The following is a 21,015-nucleotide window of genomic DNA, read 5'->3' as shown; positions in this document are numbered from 1 at the left end:
ACAGCTGTCATATCAGCATGCATTTTAAAAAACTTATCTAAATTAGTGAATTTTTCTGCAGCCATTTTAATACTGAAGATGGAAGAGGATACACAGCACTTCTGGCATAATAACATATTATGAAACATTCATTATTTCAATAATAACTGAAGACAAAACTGAAATGCAAAAAAAAAAAGATTTGTGCAGTATATAGAGAAGGTGCTGTGACTGGTCAAATGTGTCAAAAGTGGTTTGTGAAGTTTCTTGGTACTACTGACATTTTGGCCAAACAATTCTTTGCTGTGGGCTGTCTTAAGCATTGGAAGATGTTTAGCAGCACCCCTGGTCTCCACTCACTAGAAGCCATTAGTGGGAGAGAGACAACATCTCAAAATATCCAAATCAATAAAGTTTTTGGTGAAAATGAAAAATGTGTCTTATATTATTGAAAAAAACTAAACAGACTTTTTGGCCAACCCAATAATTTTGGGGATCACAGCATCCTTTCAGAATCACATAAAACTATGAACACTTCCCTAAGTGAAAGAACACATACTCCTACACATAAAAATGTACATGTAATTTTAAATTGTACACCTAAAGATCTTTGGCCTATAGGAGGAACTCAAGTATTACAAAACATACAAAAATCTTCATTACCTGGCCCTTGTTCATCATGTTAGATCCATTTCTTGCTAAGTTCCACTCCTTCCCAACCAAGTCCCCCAGGCCACGGCAGTTACAGGGCTCTCCATGCTTCCTCCTGCTTCATGGCCTCTGCTCAAGCAGTCTGCGTACCCTCCCCTAAACCCTCCCACAAGTCATCTGCCAGGTGGCCAGTTTAAATCTTATCCATCTTTCCAGGTTAGTTCAAAGTACTAGAAAGCCTCAAATAGAAAAAACAGTGATCAACTGAGATATGAAGTCAAGACCAAAAGAAAACAGAGGCAAAACAAAGATAAAAGAAAATATACATATTTTATATGTTATTATACACGGTCTGGCAGAAGTAACGCCCCTATTTATTACAAAATCATAAGCATGCAATTTCTGTAACATAACAATAAAACACTCAAGCACAACACATGACATTGTAGGTGAAATGTTCAAATTAAAACTACAAATTATTAAACCCATATTATTACCCTACCAACCACACTCAAGCAGGTGTTTCTTCTGCCAAACTCTTCATATGAAATAAGCACAGGGAGCTACATAAAGGAACAATCAGGAGACCAAGAACTCAAAAACTAAAAATATTTCAGTAGAAATAAAAACTTCAATAGAATGGCTAGAAGAAGATATTAAGGAAATCTGACAGAGAAAACAAGAATAAATAGCACAATAAAAAAGATAAGCAATTTAGAAGATGTGGTCTAGAATGAGGGAACTGAGAAGAGAGAAGGCCAAAATACATGAGAAAAACTAATCAAAAACTTTTCAGAATTGAAGGATGAAATCCCAGATTCAAAGACTCGCTATGACTCAAGAAAAGGAATTTTAAAAGCCCCATGATGCATTGTGCCTTCATCTAATTACACAGCAACAGGAACAACAGAGATCCCATATGTTCTGGGGGGGGAGGGGGTGCATGAGGTAGACCAGATAGATTCAAGGAATTTATATCAGTATTACACTAGAATTCTCATTAGCGACAATGGAATCCAGAAGTTAGTAGAAAAATACCTTAAATAATATGGAAAAATTATTTCCCAACTGGAAATGTATCTTAATAAGCAAAATTTAAAGTTGGAATAAAATATTTGAAGCAAACAAACATTTCAAAATTTCACATCCAAAGAATCAATTTTAAGTGAGTTTATAAAGAATGTTCATCACCTCAGTCAAGTTGTAAACCAAGGAAAGAAATACATGAGATCCAGGGACTATCAGATGTAGTACAAGAAAGCAGGGTGGTGATTAAAAAAAGTCCCTGGAGTGAAGCTGACTGGCAGACACAGGGAAAGTGATGTCTAGATTAGAACAGGAGGATTGAGGGTTCCAGAGGGTGTGCCTTAAAAGAAAAAAGAGGTGGAACTGATAAATGAATGAATTCATTAGGCCATACTGAGAGAATGGCCTAATGAATGCAACTGTGTCAAAGAATCTAAAAGAAGAATCGATTATAGGAACATCGAAAAATAAGCAAATGAAAAAATATTAATTTTAACCAATTATCTTTAGAAAAAGGAAGTAAAATTGTGTATGACATGTCTCAGTGCTAAAAGTTTCATATTTATAATAATATAAATATGTGATCTTGATATAACCAAAACATTATGGTAAAAACTGGAGAGTAGGTGGAGGAGGACAGCTATGTACAACATAAATTTTATCTTCCATAATACAAAGTGAACAGATTAAAGAAAAAAGCTGAGAAATAGCAGAGTAAACTTTTTCTTTAAAAATACATGTGTAAATGGTGGCAGAACAGAAATAAAGATCTAGCTGTGATGATCTCCAAGGAGCTGGGTGGTATGGAGCAAGGCTAAGCCTTTGTTATTATAAATATGAAATATTAGTTGACTTTTAAAAGTATATTCAGTGGTTTCCACTTCTGGGAGGTGGATTGACTTATCTCTGTTCCTCTCACTAAGTACAACTTAAAACTCTGGGCATTATATCTAAATAAACCTAAGAAAACTGACAGGCAGGTTGGTTATGGGCCTTAAGACCAAAAGAAGAACAAAGAAGTAAGTTTCCTATTTTCTTCTTGCCTCATATTTGGAACTAAAAAAACCCCATCAACTCAACATGATGGCAGACATCAAAAACAACAACAAAAACAATAACAACAAAAACCCCAAAACAATTATGAAAAGTCCACTCCCTCTACACAAAGGACATTAAAAAGGCAGCCTAGTAACATGTAAAGTTTTTAAAGAATTGCCTCCTTAATATAGCCAGGTACCACAGCAAAAAAACAAAACAAAACAAAAAAACCCCCCAAAACCTGTGGCCTACTCCACCCACACAAGCAAAGGCCAGGTGGGGAGCCTAGACCTGGTTAAGGGGACCCTTACCAGGTTATAAGGGGATGTCCCAAAGCCACCACTAGGGACCATGTTGAGCCCTGAGTATATATATAAACTGAGTAAGGCATGATATGTGGCCACAAAGACTATAGATTTCAATGGGGAAAAAACAAAAACAAGTCAAGTCAATAGCTATTGTACAGTGTGATATGTACTATGATTAATTTATGTGAGGGGTATTTAATTACCAAAAAGAAAGGAAGGCAGAAGCAGGATAGGAGGATAGGTTTCTTTGAGGCACTAATCCTAGAGCTTAATTTGTAAGGATAGTTGAGGTAGCCAGATGGAAGAAGGGTATTCCAGGCCAAGGGACTGACAGGTACTAAGGCACAGAGGGGAGGAACAGAATTAAAAGTACTTGGAAAACTACAAATGAGTCTGCTTTGGATGGAATGGAGAAAGGTAATGCCCAAAAGACTGGACCAGGGCCAAGAAAAGAAGAGCCTTAGTAACTATGGTGAGGAATGTGTACTTTCTTATAAATCCCTGAGGAGCCACTGAAGGATTTTCAGCATTTTTTAAAGATCACTGTGACAACAGTGAAATAGGTGGATTAGAGGAGGATCAGATGAGTCAGGAATCTGAAAGTAGGCAAAGGCAGGAATCCAGACAGGAAGAGACAGCATTTAGACCAAAACTGTAGGGGATAGGGGAGTTATATAAACAATATCTGTATATATCCCATAATCTAGGTTGGTTTTACAAATCTGAGATTGGGAGGAGAGAAAATGAAGAGCAAAAGCACAGCCATACTCAACTTAATGCTGGGTACTGGTGTTGACAGTGCTGCTAACTAGCTTTGTGGCCTTGGGCAAATCCCTGATTTTCTCACTTTTCTCATCTACTAAATGCAAATAAGAATGACAATCATGCCCATCTCACAGAGTTATTGTATAAATATATAAGATAATGAATGTGAAAACACTATAAAATGATAAAGTCAGTGCACTATTTCTTACTGTTGCTATATCATACTACCACAGACTTAGTGGATTCAAACACCAAAAATCTATTCGGTTATAACTGTAGAGGTCCGAAGTCTGAAGTGGGTCTCACTGGGCCAAAATGGGAGTGCTGCACTGCGGCCTGTGTTCCTTGTGAAGGCTCTAGAGAAGAATCCATTTCCTTGCCTTTTCCAACCTACATTCCTTGGCTTATGGCCCCTTCCTCCATCTTTAAAGCCAGCAGAACAGCATCTTCAAACATCTCTCTTGTTTTGCCACTAATGCTCCTGCTTCCATTTACTTACAAGAACTCTGTGTGAGTACTGAGCCCACATGGGTAATTCAGGACAATCTTCTTATCACAAGGTCAGCTAATTAGCAACCTTAACTCCCCACCCTACCCTTCATTCATATAACATAACATATTCATAAATTCCAGGGATGAGAACGTGGACATCAGTATGAGGACCCTTATTCTCTTTATCCTACATACAAACAGACATTCTAATTTAATGTCTACTTGGCAGTCAGTTATTTTTCTTAAATTTCACAATATGTCCAAGAATTATTTTACAGTTTAAACATTAAGATATCTGAAGATAATGTTTTCTGAGTAACTCACTAATATGCCTGTAAAATTTAACAATATATGTTAAACACTTAAAAGTTCAATGTTATCTACAGATTTTTTCTAACTTAATATACTCATTCCCATTTCTTCAAAACCAGTGAAAAATTTTAAGACAAAGATATGGTTGCAAAATCTCAATAGAATCATAAGCATTCTGTTGTTAAACTTCTATGATAGTATCCTGGCCTGTAAAGAAATAGGTGACAGACCCTGGCCAGTGTGGCTCACTTGGATGGAACATCATCCAGTAAACTGAAAAACTGCGGGTTTGATTCCCAATCAGGGCACATGCCTGGATTATGCGTTTCGTTCCTGGCTGGAGTGTGTGCCACAGGCAACCGATCAATGTTTCTCTTTCACACTGATGTTTCTCTCTCTTTCTTTCTCCCCCACTTCCTCTTTAAAAGCAATGAAAAAACGTTCTCAGGTGAGGATTAAAAAACAAAAGAAAAATAAATAGGTGGCAGTACAATGCTAGGAGTAGCTTATGCCTTTTCTAGTCACAGAAATTAACATGTTTTGAGGTGTGGAATTACAGGAAAGGTCAAGCAGTCAATCAAATAGATACCTCAAAGGTACATTTCTGGCCCAAGGCAAGTACATGGGCAAGTGAGGCAGATACTACACTGAGTCTGCCAGCAGAAGACAGGTCAAAGAAGTTCAGACTCCTCTCCAGGTGCCCTATAGTAGGCCTAGTGTAGACCTTTATAAGCCATCTTGTTTCAAGATATCTTCTATATCTATCAAATATGTCATTGTACATTATGCCTTCTAGTCCACCTAATGGTTATCCTAAAAGTATAATACAGATGTCCTCCCCTTTCCACAGGGAATTTGTCCAAGTCCCCCAGTGAGTGCCTGAAACCATGAATAGTACTGAACTCTCCATATACTGTTTCTTCCTATACATACATAATAAAGTTTAATTTATAAATTAAGCACAGTAAAAGGCTAACAATAAAACAGAATGATTATTACAATATGCTGTAATAAACATTATGTACATGTGGTTTCCCTGTCTCTCTCACTGTACTGTACTCACCCTTCTTTGTGTGATGATGTGAGATGATGCAATGGCTATGTTATGAGATGAAGTGAGGACAATGACGTAGGCATATTGATGGTGTGTTAGGCTACTATAAGAAGTACTTGAACACAAACACTGCAATCCCAGGACAGTGGATCTGATAATCCAGATGGCTACGAAGTGACTAATAGGCAGGTAGGCTATACAGTGTGAACACACCAGACAAAAGAATGATTCAAGTCCTGGATGGGGTGAGATTTAATCACACTACTCAGAACAGTGTCCCATTTAAAATTTATGATCTGTTTATTTCTCAAATTTTCCCCTTAATATTTTTAGACAATGGTTGACTGCAGATACCTGATCCAATGGAAAGCAAAAATGTAGATAAGGGGCAACTTCTGTACAGACATACGTCTAAGATAACAATTTCTAGAAAATTTGTTATGAAATAAATTTTCCAAAATAATACAAATTAGGATTTATACAAATCTGAAAATTCAAAAATCATATTTTCCCGAAACTTACTAATATTTACAACAAAGTTAATATCAGGGAATTACTTAAAACAATTTCCAGAGTATCTATTTCAACCTTCCTATCTCTTGACTCCTTACAGCCCCAGACATAAATGATATTCACAATGATGACCTCAAAATTTTGAAAGATACCAAGTTCTCACTGTTTATTAAAGAAACACTAAGTGAGGTTAGAATAATTTTACAACTAAATGTATTGAGAACATGTGCTTGAAAATTTATATTTTGTTTAAAGCCTGGCTATTTGTGAATTACAAATATGTGAATCCTGTCATATTTGACAGGAATATTAAAGTATTCACTCACACCTTTTCTTATCACATTGCACAAATATAAGTCCACTTTAATGAAATCAAAAGCAGGGCTCAAGTTTTTAAGTGGTATAATTTAATTAAACACTTCTAATCTATGGAAACAGGTTTTTCCAAAGAAGCATACTCTTTCTAAACTATGCTATTTTGTTTTAATCAATCAAGACTAGAATCAATAAAAATGCAGTAACAGGAGCTATCCTGTATTTTATGTCAGAATATGTTATTTTTTGAAACTTCGCTTATTACATAAGGAAAGACAAAAAACAGAAAAGCATTTATAAAGAGCAATCATTATTCAATTTTTCTAATAAAGAAGCTTCATGAACATATCTGGGAGATGACAGAGATGGTCATAATGATGGCAAAGGTGACAACAATGACAGAAGTTTGAATAACTTAGTCTAAGATGCTTTTGCTGGAGAGGAACAAAAATCCAAAAAGAATGTCATTAAAACCTATTTATGAGTCCTCTCCCTAACTGGAGGTCCAGTGCACTATTTTATAATTCCCTCTCTAAATGCAAAAATCACCTCTCCAAGAAAAAAGCAAAGCCATTCATTTACTTATTCTCCCACTGCTGACCAACTATTCAACAACAGTTTGCACCATGACAAATGTTACTGACCTACACTTCAGACCCCTTCATACCATCAGATGCTTCTTCTATACACCCCTTTACTTCCATACAATTCCCAAGGATACTTTTGTGTACTCCAATCCTTAAGTAAGAGACTAGGTTGAAAACATATGTGCATCACCTGATAACTGATAAGCAAAATAAGTATGAGCATCTGAAAGGTTCCAAGTCACACAAAACCTTTTTAAAATAGTTTAAAAGAAGAAAGCAAAAAGAAATCAAGGAATGTTAAATATCTGAGATATTTTTTGATGGTTAAGAAACAGATGGCCTATATCAAACAGTACTATGGAAATCTAATTGACCATATCAGGTAGAAAAAAAATTGTTTCCCAGACAGAAAATTCAATGTCTTTCACAAATGCCAAAAGGTTAATCATAAAGTTTTCTGTAATACTGATCAAATTATACCTTGAGAGAGAAAAGAAGAACAGATATATGTGCAACCAATTAGGTTATTAGTTCAAATTTTATCAGGGATTTGAAAATTCAAGTAAAGCTGACACTGTACAGAAACCCTGAGTGTTAGATAATGGCACTGAGGACAAACACTTGACAATGATATATCAAAAGAAACACAGGCCAACAACACTTGTCCTATAGTGAAACACACTTAATAAGTTAGATAGACATTTTGGTTTCTTCTGTGATGTTTTTAGTAGTCAATTCAAAAGGAATAAAATGGTCCTGGCCAGTGTAGCTCAGTTGGTTGGAGCATTGTCCCATAGCTAAAGGGTTTCGGGTTTGATCCCTGGTCAGGACACATACGGGAGGCAGCCAATTGATGCTTCTCTCTCACATCAATATCTCCCTCTCTCTCTGTCTCTCCTTGCCTCCCTCCCTCTCTCTCTAAATGCAATGAAAACAGGTCCTCCTTGGGTCAGCATTAAAAAATTATTTAAAAAGGATTAAAATGTAAAGGTATTTGGAGTTTCCCAAACAAAGGAGCAGCTAGTGAGGAAAACAGAAAGTAATACAAAAAAGACTCCAGTATGTCTCAAGAGCTAAACAACAAAACAGCCTCAGGCCACCTCAGTGTCACTTGTGAAAAAAGAATCCCTGAGTCAACCTTTCTAAGCAATGATATATAAATAAGAAAAAACTATAATTAAGCCATATATTATGTGTTCTTTAGCCAATTTATTCAATTAACCCACATCTGCAGAGGGTCCATAGGGTATCATGCCACCTACTTCAGAAATTCTAAAAGAAAAGAAAAATATTCTTTGAATTCCAGGCATCTGCTAGTCAATTTCAGAAAAAGAAAAAAAGCCCAATACTATACAGAAAATTAATTCACCATGAGGAATTTATCACTGATAGAAGTTATAGATTGGGAAACCATCAAGGTTACTGTTTGTTTTTTTTTAAAAATGAGGTTTTTTTTTTTGAGCAATAGGAAGTAAACATACAAGGACAAAACAAAAGAGAAGAATCCAGGGATGTACACAAAGAAGTGAGATGGTAACTCAAGTAAAAAGACACAAACCGGAAGCCCAGGCATCTATGTAGAGAACAATGCGGTAGCAACCAGAGGTCACAGGTGGGGACATGACAATGGGTAACAGCTGCAGAAGGTCCAACTAAATAGTCTGAGCCATAAGGCTAAAGGACAGCAATCGGCATAATCCAATGGGAATGTCCACCAAAATTACAGATATTATTTCACAAATAGAAGAGATTTATTACTTACCCTATTTATATGGTTGTTCCTTAAAATAATCTGTAGTAGGGTTTTCTCAAATTCTTCCAACTTCTTGGAACACTTTTTAAGAATATGATTAGACAAGTCACAGTCACTGATCAATCTAGCTAAAGTATCAACAGCTTCTGTCCAAAAGCTTGAAAAAGGAAATTTGGGTTCATGGTAAAAAGTGATCAGGCCATCTAGCAACTGAAAAACAGAATCAGATACTGTTGAAGAGTTGTTTTCAAAGTGGCTTAAGTCTGTTTTGAGACTCCCTGATTCTGTCCAGCTCTTCAGCTCAAGTAGACGATGTAAGAATTGCATGTGAGAAGACAAAGGATTTTCCAAAGTCGCACAATGTTTCTTCCCAATGGGCAATGATGGAAAGGGTGTAGGGGTACAGCTCTCCACAAAATCCTGTGATATCTCTGAAGTTTCAGTCCTCTGCTCATTTGATAAATCACACCCAGAATCTTCCAGTACAGTTAATGTATTTTCAGAAGTTCCTGGTTCCTGAGCCTGTAACTGGGAAGATGAGTCTCCTGAAATAGAAAAAAATACAAGTGTAATATTTCTGGAGCTAAAATATTTTCATATAAAAACTAGACATTGACTTTTCTAACTCAAAATGCTAAATGAAGTATGTAGATATGTATTAAACATTTTAAAACAGTAGTATAAAAACTGAATAGATGAAAAACTGAAAGTAATTGCTTAGGCTTATGGTAGACAGGTCTTCATCTTTACTGGTAGAAAGCAAAGGTGACTCACCCATATTGCTCTCTCTTATTCAACCAGGTGCCATGCTTGAAAGATAGAGGGGAAACCACAAAACTAAAAGGAGGTTGCTATCTAGTATAGATTCCAACAAGGAATAGGTGTCTCTTGAAAGAGATTTACTATGAAAATAGGAGGACCCTGGTTAGCTTATTGCATTCTGGAAGAGGTGATGGTGGGAATAACTTATAAAACATAAGCAGAAATTCAAAGTTAAAAGTTAGGGGAATCAAGGAAGGAGAGAATTCCACATATCAAAAAGGTAAGCACAAAAGCACAGGTTTAAGAAGAAAAAGAAAAGCATTGTGTATATAAGGATTCACAGTAATTTTACACTCCTTTTACAAAAAAAAATAAGGCAAAAAATTAAGATGGAGAAGCATGTAGGGGAAAGGTCATAAAAGATCTTAAAAGATGTATTAAGGACTCTAGTTTATAGGTAGAGTGCAGAGTGAGTGTAATTTAAATTTGAATAATGTAAGATCACTTTGGAAAAATTATACACACCCACACATGTACTTATATACAAAAGTAAACAATTTATATGTGTAGGTTTACTTATTTATAATAATATCAATCTATCTATAGATCCTTGACACTATTTCTATAACTGCTAGAATCTTCTCATTGCCAGAGAAACACTGCAGTTAAAGCTTTACCTAGTTATTTCGGGTTTTTCTTTGATAGAGATGCCATCAGAAACACAAATAAGGTTGCTTATGAAAAGATTATCAGTAAAATATATACATAAAATTGAAAACTTCTCATTTTTAAAACAAATTTTTTTATTGTTGTTCAAATACAGTTGTCCCAATTTCCCCCACCACCACCACTCCCCCAACCCCAGCCATCCCCACTTACCCTGCTTTGGTTTTGTCCATGTGTCTATACATGTTCCTGAAAACCCTTCTCCCTTTTCCCCCCTCCCATCTCCCCTCTGGTTACTGTCAGTTTGTTCTTAATTTCAATGTCTCTCTGGTCTGCTTGCTTTTTTTTTATTGGGGTCCACTTATAGGTGAAATCATATGGTATTTTGTCTTTCAGTGCCTGGCTTATTTCACTTAGCATAGTGCTCTCCAGGTCCATCCATGCTGTTGCAAAGGGTAGGAGTTCCTTCTTTCTTTCTGCTGCATAGTATTCCATTGTGTAAACATACCATAGTTTTTTGATCCACTCATTTACTGATGGTCACTTAAGAATTTTTATTGAATATTCACACATGCAAATATCTATGAAACCAAATTTGAGAAATATTCCTGTCAGCAATAGAAGCAGGAAAAAGGCACAGAACAGCATAACGCAGGAAAGTGAAATGGTCTTATTTGCATTTCACAGATCCCTTTATTGGCTCTCTGAAGAGCAGATTGGAGGAGGACACAATAACACACTGAAAGATCAGTTAGAAGGCACCTCTATTAGTTCTAGTATCAGGTGATGAGAGAAATGAACCAAACAGTAGCGGTGAAAAGGAAAGGTAGGTATTGACCAGGAAAATACAAAACATCAAAATACAATCTAGAAGCCAGATGACTGACTAGATGTAGGCAATGAAGTAAAAAGAGGAGTAAATTCCATGGTTCTAACTTAAGTGACTGGGTGTTACCAACTGAAATGGTAAAAATACGGACAAAATAACTAGCTTAGAAGAAACTATGAGAAGTTCAGATTCAGTTATGTAAACTGTGAAGCAACTGGTAGAAATCCAAGCGAATATATTCATCTGGAAACTGGCCACATGAGCCTAAGGGTGGACAAAGTTTCTAAACTAAAAATACATGTTAGGAGTTAATCAGTGTGTAGGGAGTATCTGAGGTAATAAAAATGGTTGTGAACACTTGGGAAGAAGACAAGCAGTGACCAGAACAAGGGATCCAAGAGGGGTGCTGAGGAGTATCAATATTTGAGGGCTGAGTAGAGAAGAAAATAATCAAGGAGACAGAAAGAACAATTAAAAAGGTAAAAGAATAAAAATGATAGTGTCATGGAAGTTAAGGAAGCAGTTTTGAGGAGAATTACATGCCATAGAGAAGTCCAAGAAAGTAAAGAGCTGGAAAAAATATGTTGGAATTACTGATTAGAAAATCACCAGTGACTTAATCCACAGCAGCTTTGGTTGGTCAGGGTGGTGGACAGAGGTCAGATCACAGTGGACTGAAGGATAATGGGCAGAAAGTAAGGGAACAACGGTAAGACTTCTGAGGACATGGATCAGGAGAGTACAAACTGAAGAGTAACTGAAGGCAATGGGTATGACAAATTAGGAGAAATATGAGCAATTATAGACTCAGAAGGGAAAAAAAAACAATAGAGAAGCAACTGTTGGAAATACAAGAAAAAATACAAGTGCCAGGTGGGCATTGCCCTAGAGAAGGCAGGAGGCCGAGTCAAGGACCCCAGTGGATGAGTTATGCCCAGTGATATGGAAGTACTTTCTTTTCCTTGAAAGCCAAGAGATGATGAGAATGTATAGGGCTAGAAAAAAAATGCCTCTGTCATATAAGAAGTTATAGGATATTTCACCTGAAAAGTCTCTCTCTCTCTCTCTCTCTCTCACACACACACACACACACACACACACACATTTTTAAAGCTAGAGACAGGGAACACTAATTGAACAGGGCATAAGAATAATGATGAAAGTAATATTTCCTACCCTCACTACCATATATTTGAAAATCTATCTAATTTGTTGCTCTTTTGTCCATCAGCAAAATTAAAAACTGATGAGGCAAAATTAGAGAATTGAGCTTTAATTTGGAATTCATTCACTTAACAAGTGCCTAGTGTACTTGCTAATTATCACTACACTATCTGTACTTCACGTTTGGGAGTAATGCAGTTAAGTTAAAAAATGTGGTGGTACCCAGAGCAGTGAACTATCAGCAACGTGCTTAACTGCACGAAGCTATTTCTGTACTAAAACAGGCAGACAGGCAGACAGCTGCCTGTTTTAAGCCAATGGGCAGTTTCTTTTTTCATGGAAGCAAGGACAAACATTTGACATGACTTCTCACCACATCCATTTTACTCTTCACAAAAGTAGAGGAGGGGAGTTACTATGGTAATTACTCAGATAGATTACATTTTTAAAAATTTTATTTTATTTCTCTATTTATTTGATTTATCTTTTTCTATCACCATTCATGCTCCCTGTACCCTCTTCCACCTCCACCCACTCCCTCCCTTTGCAACCTCCACATTGTTGTCCATGTTCACGCATTCTTTCCTTCCTTCCTTCCTTCCTTCCTTCCTTCCTTCCTTCCTTCTTTCTTTCTTTCTTTCTTTCTTTCTTTCTTTCTTTCTTTCTTTCTTTCTTTCTTTCTTTCTTTCTTTCTTTCTTTCTTTCTTTCGCTTAATTCAAAATGGTGCTCCACTAGGAAAGTGAACACAAGTTTAAATATTTCATTAAGCTACTCAATTTTTCATCAATGTAAGCTGAATTTCATGGTTGATGATTTTAAGGAGGGCTCATAAAAATAAATTCTACCAACTATTAAATTGAGAAGCAAAAAGCTGCCTTCTAGTTTCTGCTTTTCACTGGTGTGCCTTTTGGCAAGTGGCAGCCACACCGTCTCATCACCTCCATGTGCTGATGGGGACAGATTTGAAGGGAACCACTCACATGCTCTGGGGAGAGGAATACACAAAACCAGCCACCACTGTCCCTGGCTGCCCTGTTTCTGGACCCTCAGGAAAGAATGATGAGGGCATTATGTTGGAGATGCCATCGTATAAAACCACACAGAAAGGAATCTCCTCTCAGTTCCCTAAAGGAATGCATAAACTCCATGCTGAGATTTTATACAATATGGCTTACAGTATTCAAGTCGCTCTATCAATTGAATAGAAGAATCTTAGGTTCATATTTCACTTTACAAAGTAGTTTCATCACATAATTCAATTGTCGTTCCCAACAATGCTGGAAGATATGTTATTACCAGTAACAAAATGTAGGCTCAACTTGATTAAGAGGCCTGACAAAAGCCATGCAGTGAGCAAGTGAAACCAATTCTTCAGTTCCAAGTCCAATCATGTTCTAACCACAGAAAAGAAGCCTGTGTGTTTCCACACCAGCTTCTGTACATTTCCATTAGAGTATTCATCTATTTCTATGTTGTCCACTTGCTGTCATGAGCTCCTGAATGGCAGAAGTCCTGTCTCTTATAATTTTTGTGGTCATCTCACTGAATAGCAGTATTATCTGTAGAAGATACCTTATTGGGAGAAACACCTAGTGTTACAACTTGCAGCCTGGCTGTGATCCATCTTCTTCATTGTAAATATTCATTATGACTCAGGATCAACTCCTTTGCAACATATAACAAACCATAACAATTTTATAAATAGATAAGAAAGATAACATAGGATACATACAGACAGAAAGAATATGGTTACTGCAATTCATTTTAAATGTTTCAGAATACTTGCTAACAAATAGCCAATAATATGATTTTTACAGCATCAACTACCTCTTTTAACCAATAACCAATTTATTTCCTCTCCTATTTGTTCTCAGTGACGCAAACTGAAAACAGAAAACATTATTTATATTGGAAACCAACACTGCCATAACAGAAAACACTCACTGCCTAATAAAGTAAATAATAGTGGGCAAGTATCACTATTGTGTATATCTTGATGGAAAAGAGAAATAGGAGCAAAAAGCTTTTCAGAGAAAATTAAACATTTTCAGTGGTATGGAATATTGACAGGTTATAATCTGACAATAGTCATTAATAATGTATTTATTCATACAAACACAATTTTTAAATATCCAAGCTTATTTGAGTAATATATAGCATGGAAAAGGACAGTAATGCCTTTTCCATGTCCTGCCCTGTCTCTTTAAATAGGTCTTAGAAACTACGTTTGGATTCTTCTACTCATTTGCTTAGATGACTTTTCTAAGCCTAAATCTCAAAGCATCATACCAGAGAGGAATTAGAGCCATGCCACTGAAATGTTCTTCAACTCATTTTTTTTCCAGGAGGGACTAACATGAAGCAGAAGTCAAATGTTGCTGCTTCTTTTAACTTCTTAGTGGGCTGAAAGGACCGAAGATGGTAACTTCTTTCCAACAGCTGGATATTACCTAACATGTTTTTCATTAGATTTAAAAGAGATAAACTACACACACATCCCAATCCAGCACAATCTAGCAACGTTAAATATTCAAGCTGCCAGGGTTGTCCAAACTGCAGCCCACGGGCCAAATGCGGCTCAGGATGACTATGAATTCAGTCCAACACAAAATAGTAAATTTATTTAAAACATTAGGAGATTGTTTTGGTGTGTGATTACATGTATTACATGATTACATGTGTGCCACAACGTACTGAAATGTGTGGCCCAAGACAACTCTTCTTCCACTGTGGCCTAGAGATGCCAAAGGTCTGGACACCCCTGCATGTAAAGCCTCCTTTTGACCCACCCCGTATTACCTATTGCCATTAAATGATTATAGACATGAGAATATAAATTATGCTGAAGTGTGAAATTACATATTAAATACATGAAATAAAATATAAAATTATAGATTGTAAAATATCCTATAGTTCTCTTATACATTGGATTCCACAGACATTCAGTTCCACATTAATGAGCCCTTAATACTTCCATTTTCTTTCAGTTACTTCCACTTCAGAGTGAATTTCCAGTACACCCAACCAAATATTGTGGATGCAGTGCCCTCCTCCTACACACCTGCCCTAAAAATGACTATCCCTGAATCTCAGCAAATTTATTTCCTGCTGGCCCTCCAAATATTCACACCCACATCAATTCTTGCTAACTTTTGTCATCCATTTCTGCAGTCCCTACTCACTTATAAAACTAGACCTATAGAAACAATTATCCAAAAAGCATCCTTTTTTGTATATCCTAAAGGTCCCACAAACTTCATGCTATGCTTAAAAAACTAAACAAATCTTCATGCACTGTACACATAAACAAACAATTCATGTTTGTCCTACATGTTGTCTATCTCAGCTGATGGCAGGACTGCTTCTCCAGTCACTGGGCCTGGGGTGAGGGATCATCCTTGGCTCTCTCTATCATGCAAGAGATGATGCCATGTGATGCTGATTCTACCTTTGACACAAGTATTAGGACTCTCCAGAGAAACAGAATACACACACACACACACACACACACACACACGTATTTATTATAAGAAATTGGCTCATGTGATTATAAAAACTGAGATGTCCCAAGATCTATAGTTAGCAAGCTGGAGACCTAGGAGAGCCAGTGGTATAGTTCCTGTCCAGCTATAAAGCCTGAGAACTAGGAGCTCTGAGAATGTAAGTTCCAGTCTGAAGGCTAGCAGGGTCAAGCCTTAAGGCAGGAAAAGACCAATGTCCCAGCTCAAAGGCAGTCAGAAAGAAGGAATTTTTGTTCTATTCAGGAGTTCAACTGTTTGCATGAGGCCCATCCCCATTACGGAGAGCAGTCTGCTTTACTTGGTCTATTCAAACTTTAATCTTATCCAAAAATACCCTTACAGATACATCTAAAATAATTTATGACCAAACATCTGGGCAACAGATGGTCCAGACAAGTTGATACATAAAATCAACCATCATTACACATGTCTGAATCTGTCTTTCTCTAGTTCTTTCCACCACTTTAGTTTACACTATCACCATCTCTTGCTCTGATTACTGCAATGTCTAATTGTCATCTTCTAGGCCTCATTCTGAACTGGCCTGAGAGTCACCCTGCTAAAATGCTACTTTAATCACAGGACTGCCATCCTTAAAACCTAAAATCTTCCCTTAACTAAAAGGTAAAAGTCCTCCAAGATCCTCTGCTTAGCCCACAAAGCTTTTCAGTATGTGTCCCCTGTCTACTTCTCTAGTGCCTCCATCATCACTCTTATTTCTATAAAAGATTAAATTCTTACCATTTGCCAAAACACACCATACTTATTCACACAATGATGCATTTTGCACACACTGTTCTTACTATCTGGTGTGTTTGTATACTGTAGCCCAGGGATGAACTAATTCACCAAACCCTGCTTCAAATTCTGTGAAATATTCCCTGTTTGGCCCAGAGCAGAAGAAATCACACTCTGTCTGGGTTATCTTGTACCTTACACATACTTTTTTTTAAAGATTTTATTTATTTATTTTTAGAGAGGGGAAGGGAGGGAGAAAGAGAGAGAGAGATCAATGTGTGGTTGCCACTCACATGGCCCCCACTGGGGACCTGGCCTGCAACCCAGGTATGTACCCTGACTGGGAATCGAACCTGCGATGCTTTAGTTCGCAGCCCACGCTCTTACACATACTTCTATACATGCATCCACTAACCTGTTTTGAATGTATTAGTAACTCCCCGCTGGAATGGAGAAATTCTTAAGGGCAGACACGGAGTTACTACTCTGGGTACTTCTTTTGTCTGATGCCAGTTTCTACATGGTTGGTGGTCTAAATATTTGAGATTATATATATACACACATATGTATGTGTGTATATATACAAAAAATGAAATCAAATAGCATATCTTCTATTCAATGAAATGTCATCTGTCATCACAGGCATATATAAATATATAATTTGCCACTACCAACTATGATTTCTTAGCATTAAAGATAATTACATGCACTGATGAGCAGAACAATTTAAAAGTAATGTTTACGCCACCTGGTGGTCAAATGGGAAATGCAATTTTAAAGTACTACACAATTCATCTGAAGCGTGTTTCACTTGAAAGTAATTGTCTGTCTTCTGAAGGATATATTTTAGCCTGTTGCAAAGCATATTTGACAACTGCTGAGAAAAATTTTTAAAGGTTTGTTTAATACCACTCTAGAAACCTGCATCACAATTCTAACTTTGAATACACCAAGTGAGACAGCAATGTCAAATCCATGAAATTATAAACTAATGGAATAATATGTCTTAGCTGAATTATCTTCACTGCATGAGGTTTCTAAAACAAAATAGTGTATTTGTTTTTGTGTTTGTATTTATCAGCATGGTTCAGGACTATATGACTGTACAATTCCTCCTGCCTTCAGGTGCTCAAACTCTAAACTTTTCTAGTTATCCCCATCCCTCTCCCCCAAACCATCCACTAGGTTGCCAATTTAAACCTTCCTCATCCTTGTGCTTTTCGCTTTCTTCTCATGTTCCTATTTCCTGGATGTCCCCACCTTTCCTGCAGGCTCAAAGAATTCCTTTAAGCAGGTGACTCTCAAATTCCTATCTCTAATCATACCTTCTCCCTCAAGCTCAAGTTCCTAGGTATCTCAACATGACTTGATCCCAGCACTTTAAACCCCACATGTCCAAAAGAATCACGTCTTTCACTTAAACATGATCCAATTTTCAAATAACAGTACTACTGCTCTTCATCTTGAACATGTGAAACCTAAGCATCAACTTTGACTTCTTTGTTGACCCCCATATAGATCTCACTGACAAACAATATTAATCCTGCCTCACTCTTCTGTTCCTTGGACCTACTAAATTTATTCTCATTTGGGGGGCCTTTGTATTAAATGTTCCCTCTGCCTGGGATGCTCTCCACACCCCAACCCTGACTTTCTCAAGGCTTCTTCCTTATTATCATTCAAGTATCTGTTTAAATGTCACTTCTTCAGAGAGGCCAACCCTGACTGCCCAATCTAAAGAAGCCACCAGAATAATCTTGTCACATCTTCCTGTTTTAATTCTCTGAATTTCACTTTTCACTGCCTGATCTTTTCCTGCTGCTATAATCTGTCGCATGCCAGTCTTGGACTGCCTGGTTTACTGCCAGAGCCTGGGATGTTGAATAAGAGCTTAATAAATATTTACTCAATAAATAAAAACCACTTTATAGCACCTCTTTTATTCCATGCCAAAATAATTATGTGTGAGACCTGGGCTATGACAATGATGTTCTTAACTGCAGTCTCTTTCCTCTTCCAAACAATTCTGAATATGACTAGCCAATTAACTACCTAAATAACCTATTCACAGGTCACCTAAAGAAATCGCTTTCAGAAAGCATACTGACTAGCACATGCCTAGCACACAACCAATATATGTTCATTTCCCTTCTATTTTTCTGCTGGAAAATCTCCAAAGGCTCCTTGCTGCCTACAGAATAAAGCATGTTTTCCACTGGCTGTCACACCTCTTCTTAATAAGCTTCAACCTAGTTTTTCATCTTATTTTCCAGAATACTACTTTATGCTCTATATGCCACAGTCAAGTTAAACCACTTGCCAGATTCCTGTGTCTGTACTTCACACTGTTCCCTCTTGCCTGAAATATCCTAGTATCCATAGCTTTCTAAATCTTACCCATCCTTCAAGGTCAGCAACTTCCTCCAAAAAAACCGTCAAAAGTCCTGTTCTCTAAAGCAAGACAATCAGCTTCTTTCTCCTCTGAACATCAGTTTCTTTCTCTGGACCCTCGGGTCTCAATGGCTCTAAGACGTGATTGTGTGATCCCAGGGGCAGGGCTTACATCTTCTCTTTCTTTGTATTCTGCACACCATTTGTAGCTAATAGCTGCTGACTAAAAAGGGGGTGAATATATGAACTAAAGAATTTCTCTAAAGGAAGAATTATTAAGGAAAAATTAAGAGCTGACAAGGAGAAGCAATCATTCTTTGGATTCTGTCATTTAGGGGGCAAAGACTTGCATCATTTTAACCCCAGGGTTCCAAATGCTCACATCTATGCTGTTGTTCTAAGCTACCTCCCCCATTAAGACAACTGTGGTTGACATTCATTCCTACCAATATGTCCTCTGAGTTTCTTTATCAAGAAGTCCTAATTTCATTTCCTCCCAAACAGTATCAGAGACTGTGGACTCTTACACTGCGATGCCAAAATCACAGCCCTACAGAATAACCCCAAACCCTTGAAAACACAATGCTCTGCCAAGTGAACCAATGAATTCACCTCCATAACTGCCATCCATCAGCGTATGGATGTAATGAACACCATGTGGAACTGGTAATTCCCGAAATCAGCAATATACCACATACACTGGCCTCCTAATACTGTGAATGCCAAACCACATAGCTTCCTACAGTCTAGCCCCATTTACTTTCCTGTTGAGATTCCACAGATCTCCATCCTCTCCCTGATCAATCCTCTACTTTGACTTCACCTTTTAACCCCAGGGTTCCAATTGCTCACATCTATGCTGCTGTTCTAAGCTACCTTGGCCCCCAACCCTCCCCCATTAAGACAACTGTGGTTGACATTCATTCCTACCAATGTGTCCTCTGAGTTTCTTTATCAAGAATCAGAAGCACCAAGGTCTTTCATCCAGTGCAATGTTTCCCCCACCTACGTATCACCATAGGTGGAACAAACAGTGTTTCCAGGGGAGGGCTCCAGGAACTTGTATTCTAAAAAAAATCTCAGGGGAGTCTCATAATTGAGCAACTCTCAAAAACAATGCTTTTCTCTACTACCACGTCACTTGTTTCTTTCTGGGCTCAATATCTCCCAGTTTATAAGAACTTATATGAAAAGATCTTATACTGGTGGTTTTCAACCTTTCTTGCACATTATAGTGACTTTGGGAACTTTTTAAAACTCCAGTAACAGACCACAGCCCATGCTAAGTACATCAGAATCTTGGGGGTAGGGGGCGGCAAACATCAGTATTTGTTAAAGCTTTCCAGGTGATTCTAGTGTGAGAACCACTACCTTAGAAAAATTTATGTCTATGCTGCTTTCTTTGGGTAGCAGGGAACTGGGCTGTGTCCCATTCCTGCCATACCTACTTTCACCTTCAAACCTCTCAGAAATGTCTTTCTGTTTCCTCTCTATGCATTCATGTTTAATTCATGTTTAATATTTCCAAGTTCAGCTGGATTCCCTCTCCCTTTTCAGGGTTCACCTTTGCCAGTTTACTCTCTATTCTGTAGAACTAGAGCTTTACGTATTCTAGCTGCCTCCTTCCTGCCTTGTCCTTGGCCAGAATACTTCCCTTGCCGACCACAGCCTGGGATGCCTACCCAGCAGTCCTGTTCCTACTCCCACTTGCATTCTCCACCCAGCAGCTGGAGCAAGAAGTTTAAAACTCCTGCTTAATGCTCACCAAAGGAGTCCAACTGAACAAACCTTATATAATCTGGCTCTTGTCCTCCCTCTGTCCTCATCTCCTGCCCTCTATTCCTCACTTGCTCTGCTGGGTAGCCACTGGCCAGTTCCTGCCTCAGGGCCACTCGGATGAATCTGCTCCTGCAGGGGCCCACACCAACTCCTGCCCATTAAGGGCCCCCTGACCACCCTATCTAAATTAGCAGCCCTGCCCTATACCCAGGCACTCCATCACTTCCACCTCATTTATTTTCTTCACAGCTCTTCACACTCTCAAAATTCTTCCTGCTTACTGATTTATTATTATCTGTCTCCTACATTAGAATATAAATTCTATTCCTTCTATCTTCGACCACTGGACCTCCAGAAATCACTGTTTTTGT

General features: G+C 37.6%; 1 protein-coding gene across 1 annotated transcript in view; it reads right to left on the bottom strand.

The window, feature by feature from the left end:
* Positions 1-21,015, bottom strand: part of MEI4 (meiotic double-stranded break formation protein 4) — a 143,936-nt gene that overhangs the window by 108,014 nt on the left and 14,907 nt on the right. Inside the window, exon 2 of the mRNA XM_028510712.2 lies at positions 8,803-9,338. Coding sequence (XP_028366513.1) covers positions 8,803-9,338 — 536 coding nt within the window. The remainder of the gene's footprint in view (positions 1-8,802; positions 9,339-21,015) is intronic.

This window comes from Phyllostomus discolor, chromosome 4 (genome assembly GCF_004126475.2).
Source record: "Phyllostomus discolor isolate MPI-MPIP mPhyDis1 chromosome 4, mPhyDis1.pri.v3, whole genome shotgun sequence".
NCBI lineage: Eukaryota > Metazoa > Chordata > Mammalia > Chiroptera > Phyllostomidae > Phyllostomus > Phyllostomus discolor.
The sequence above is the reverse complement of the archived record's forward strand: the minus strand, read 5'-3'. Positions and strand labels throughout refer to the sequence as shown.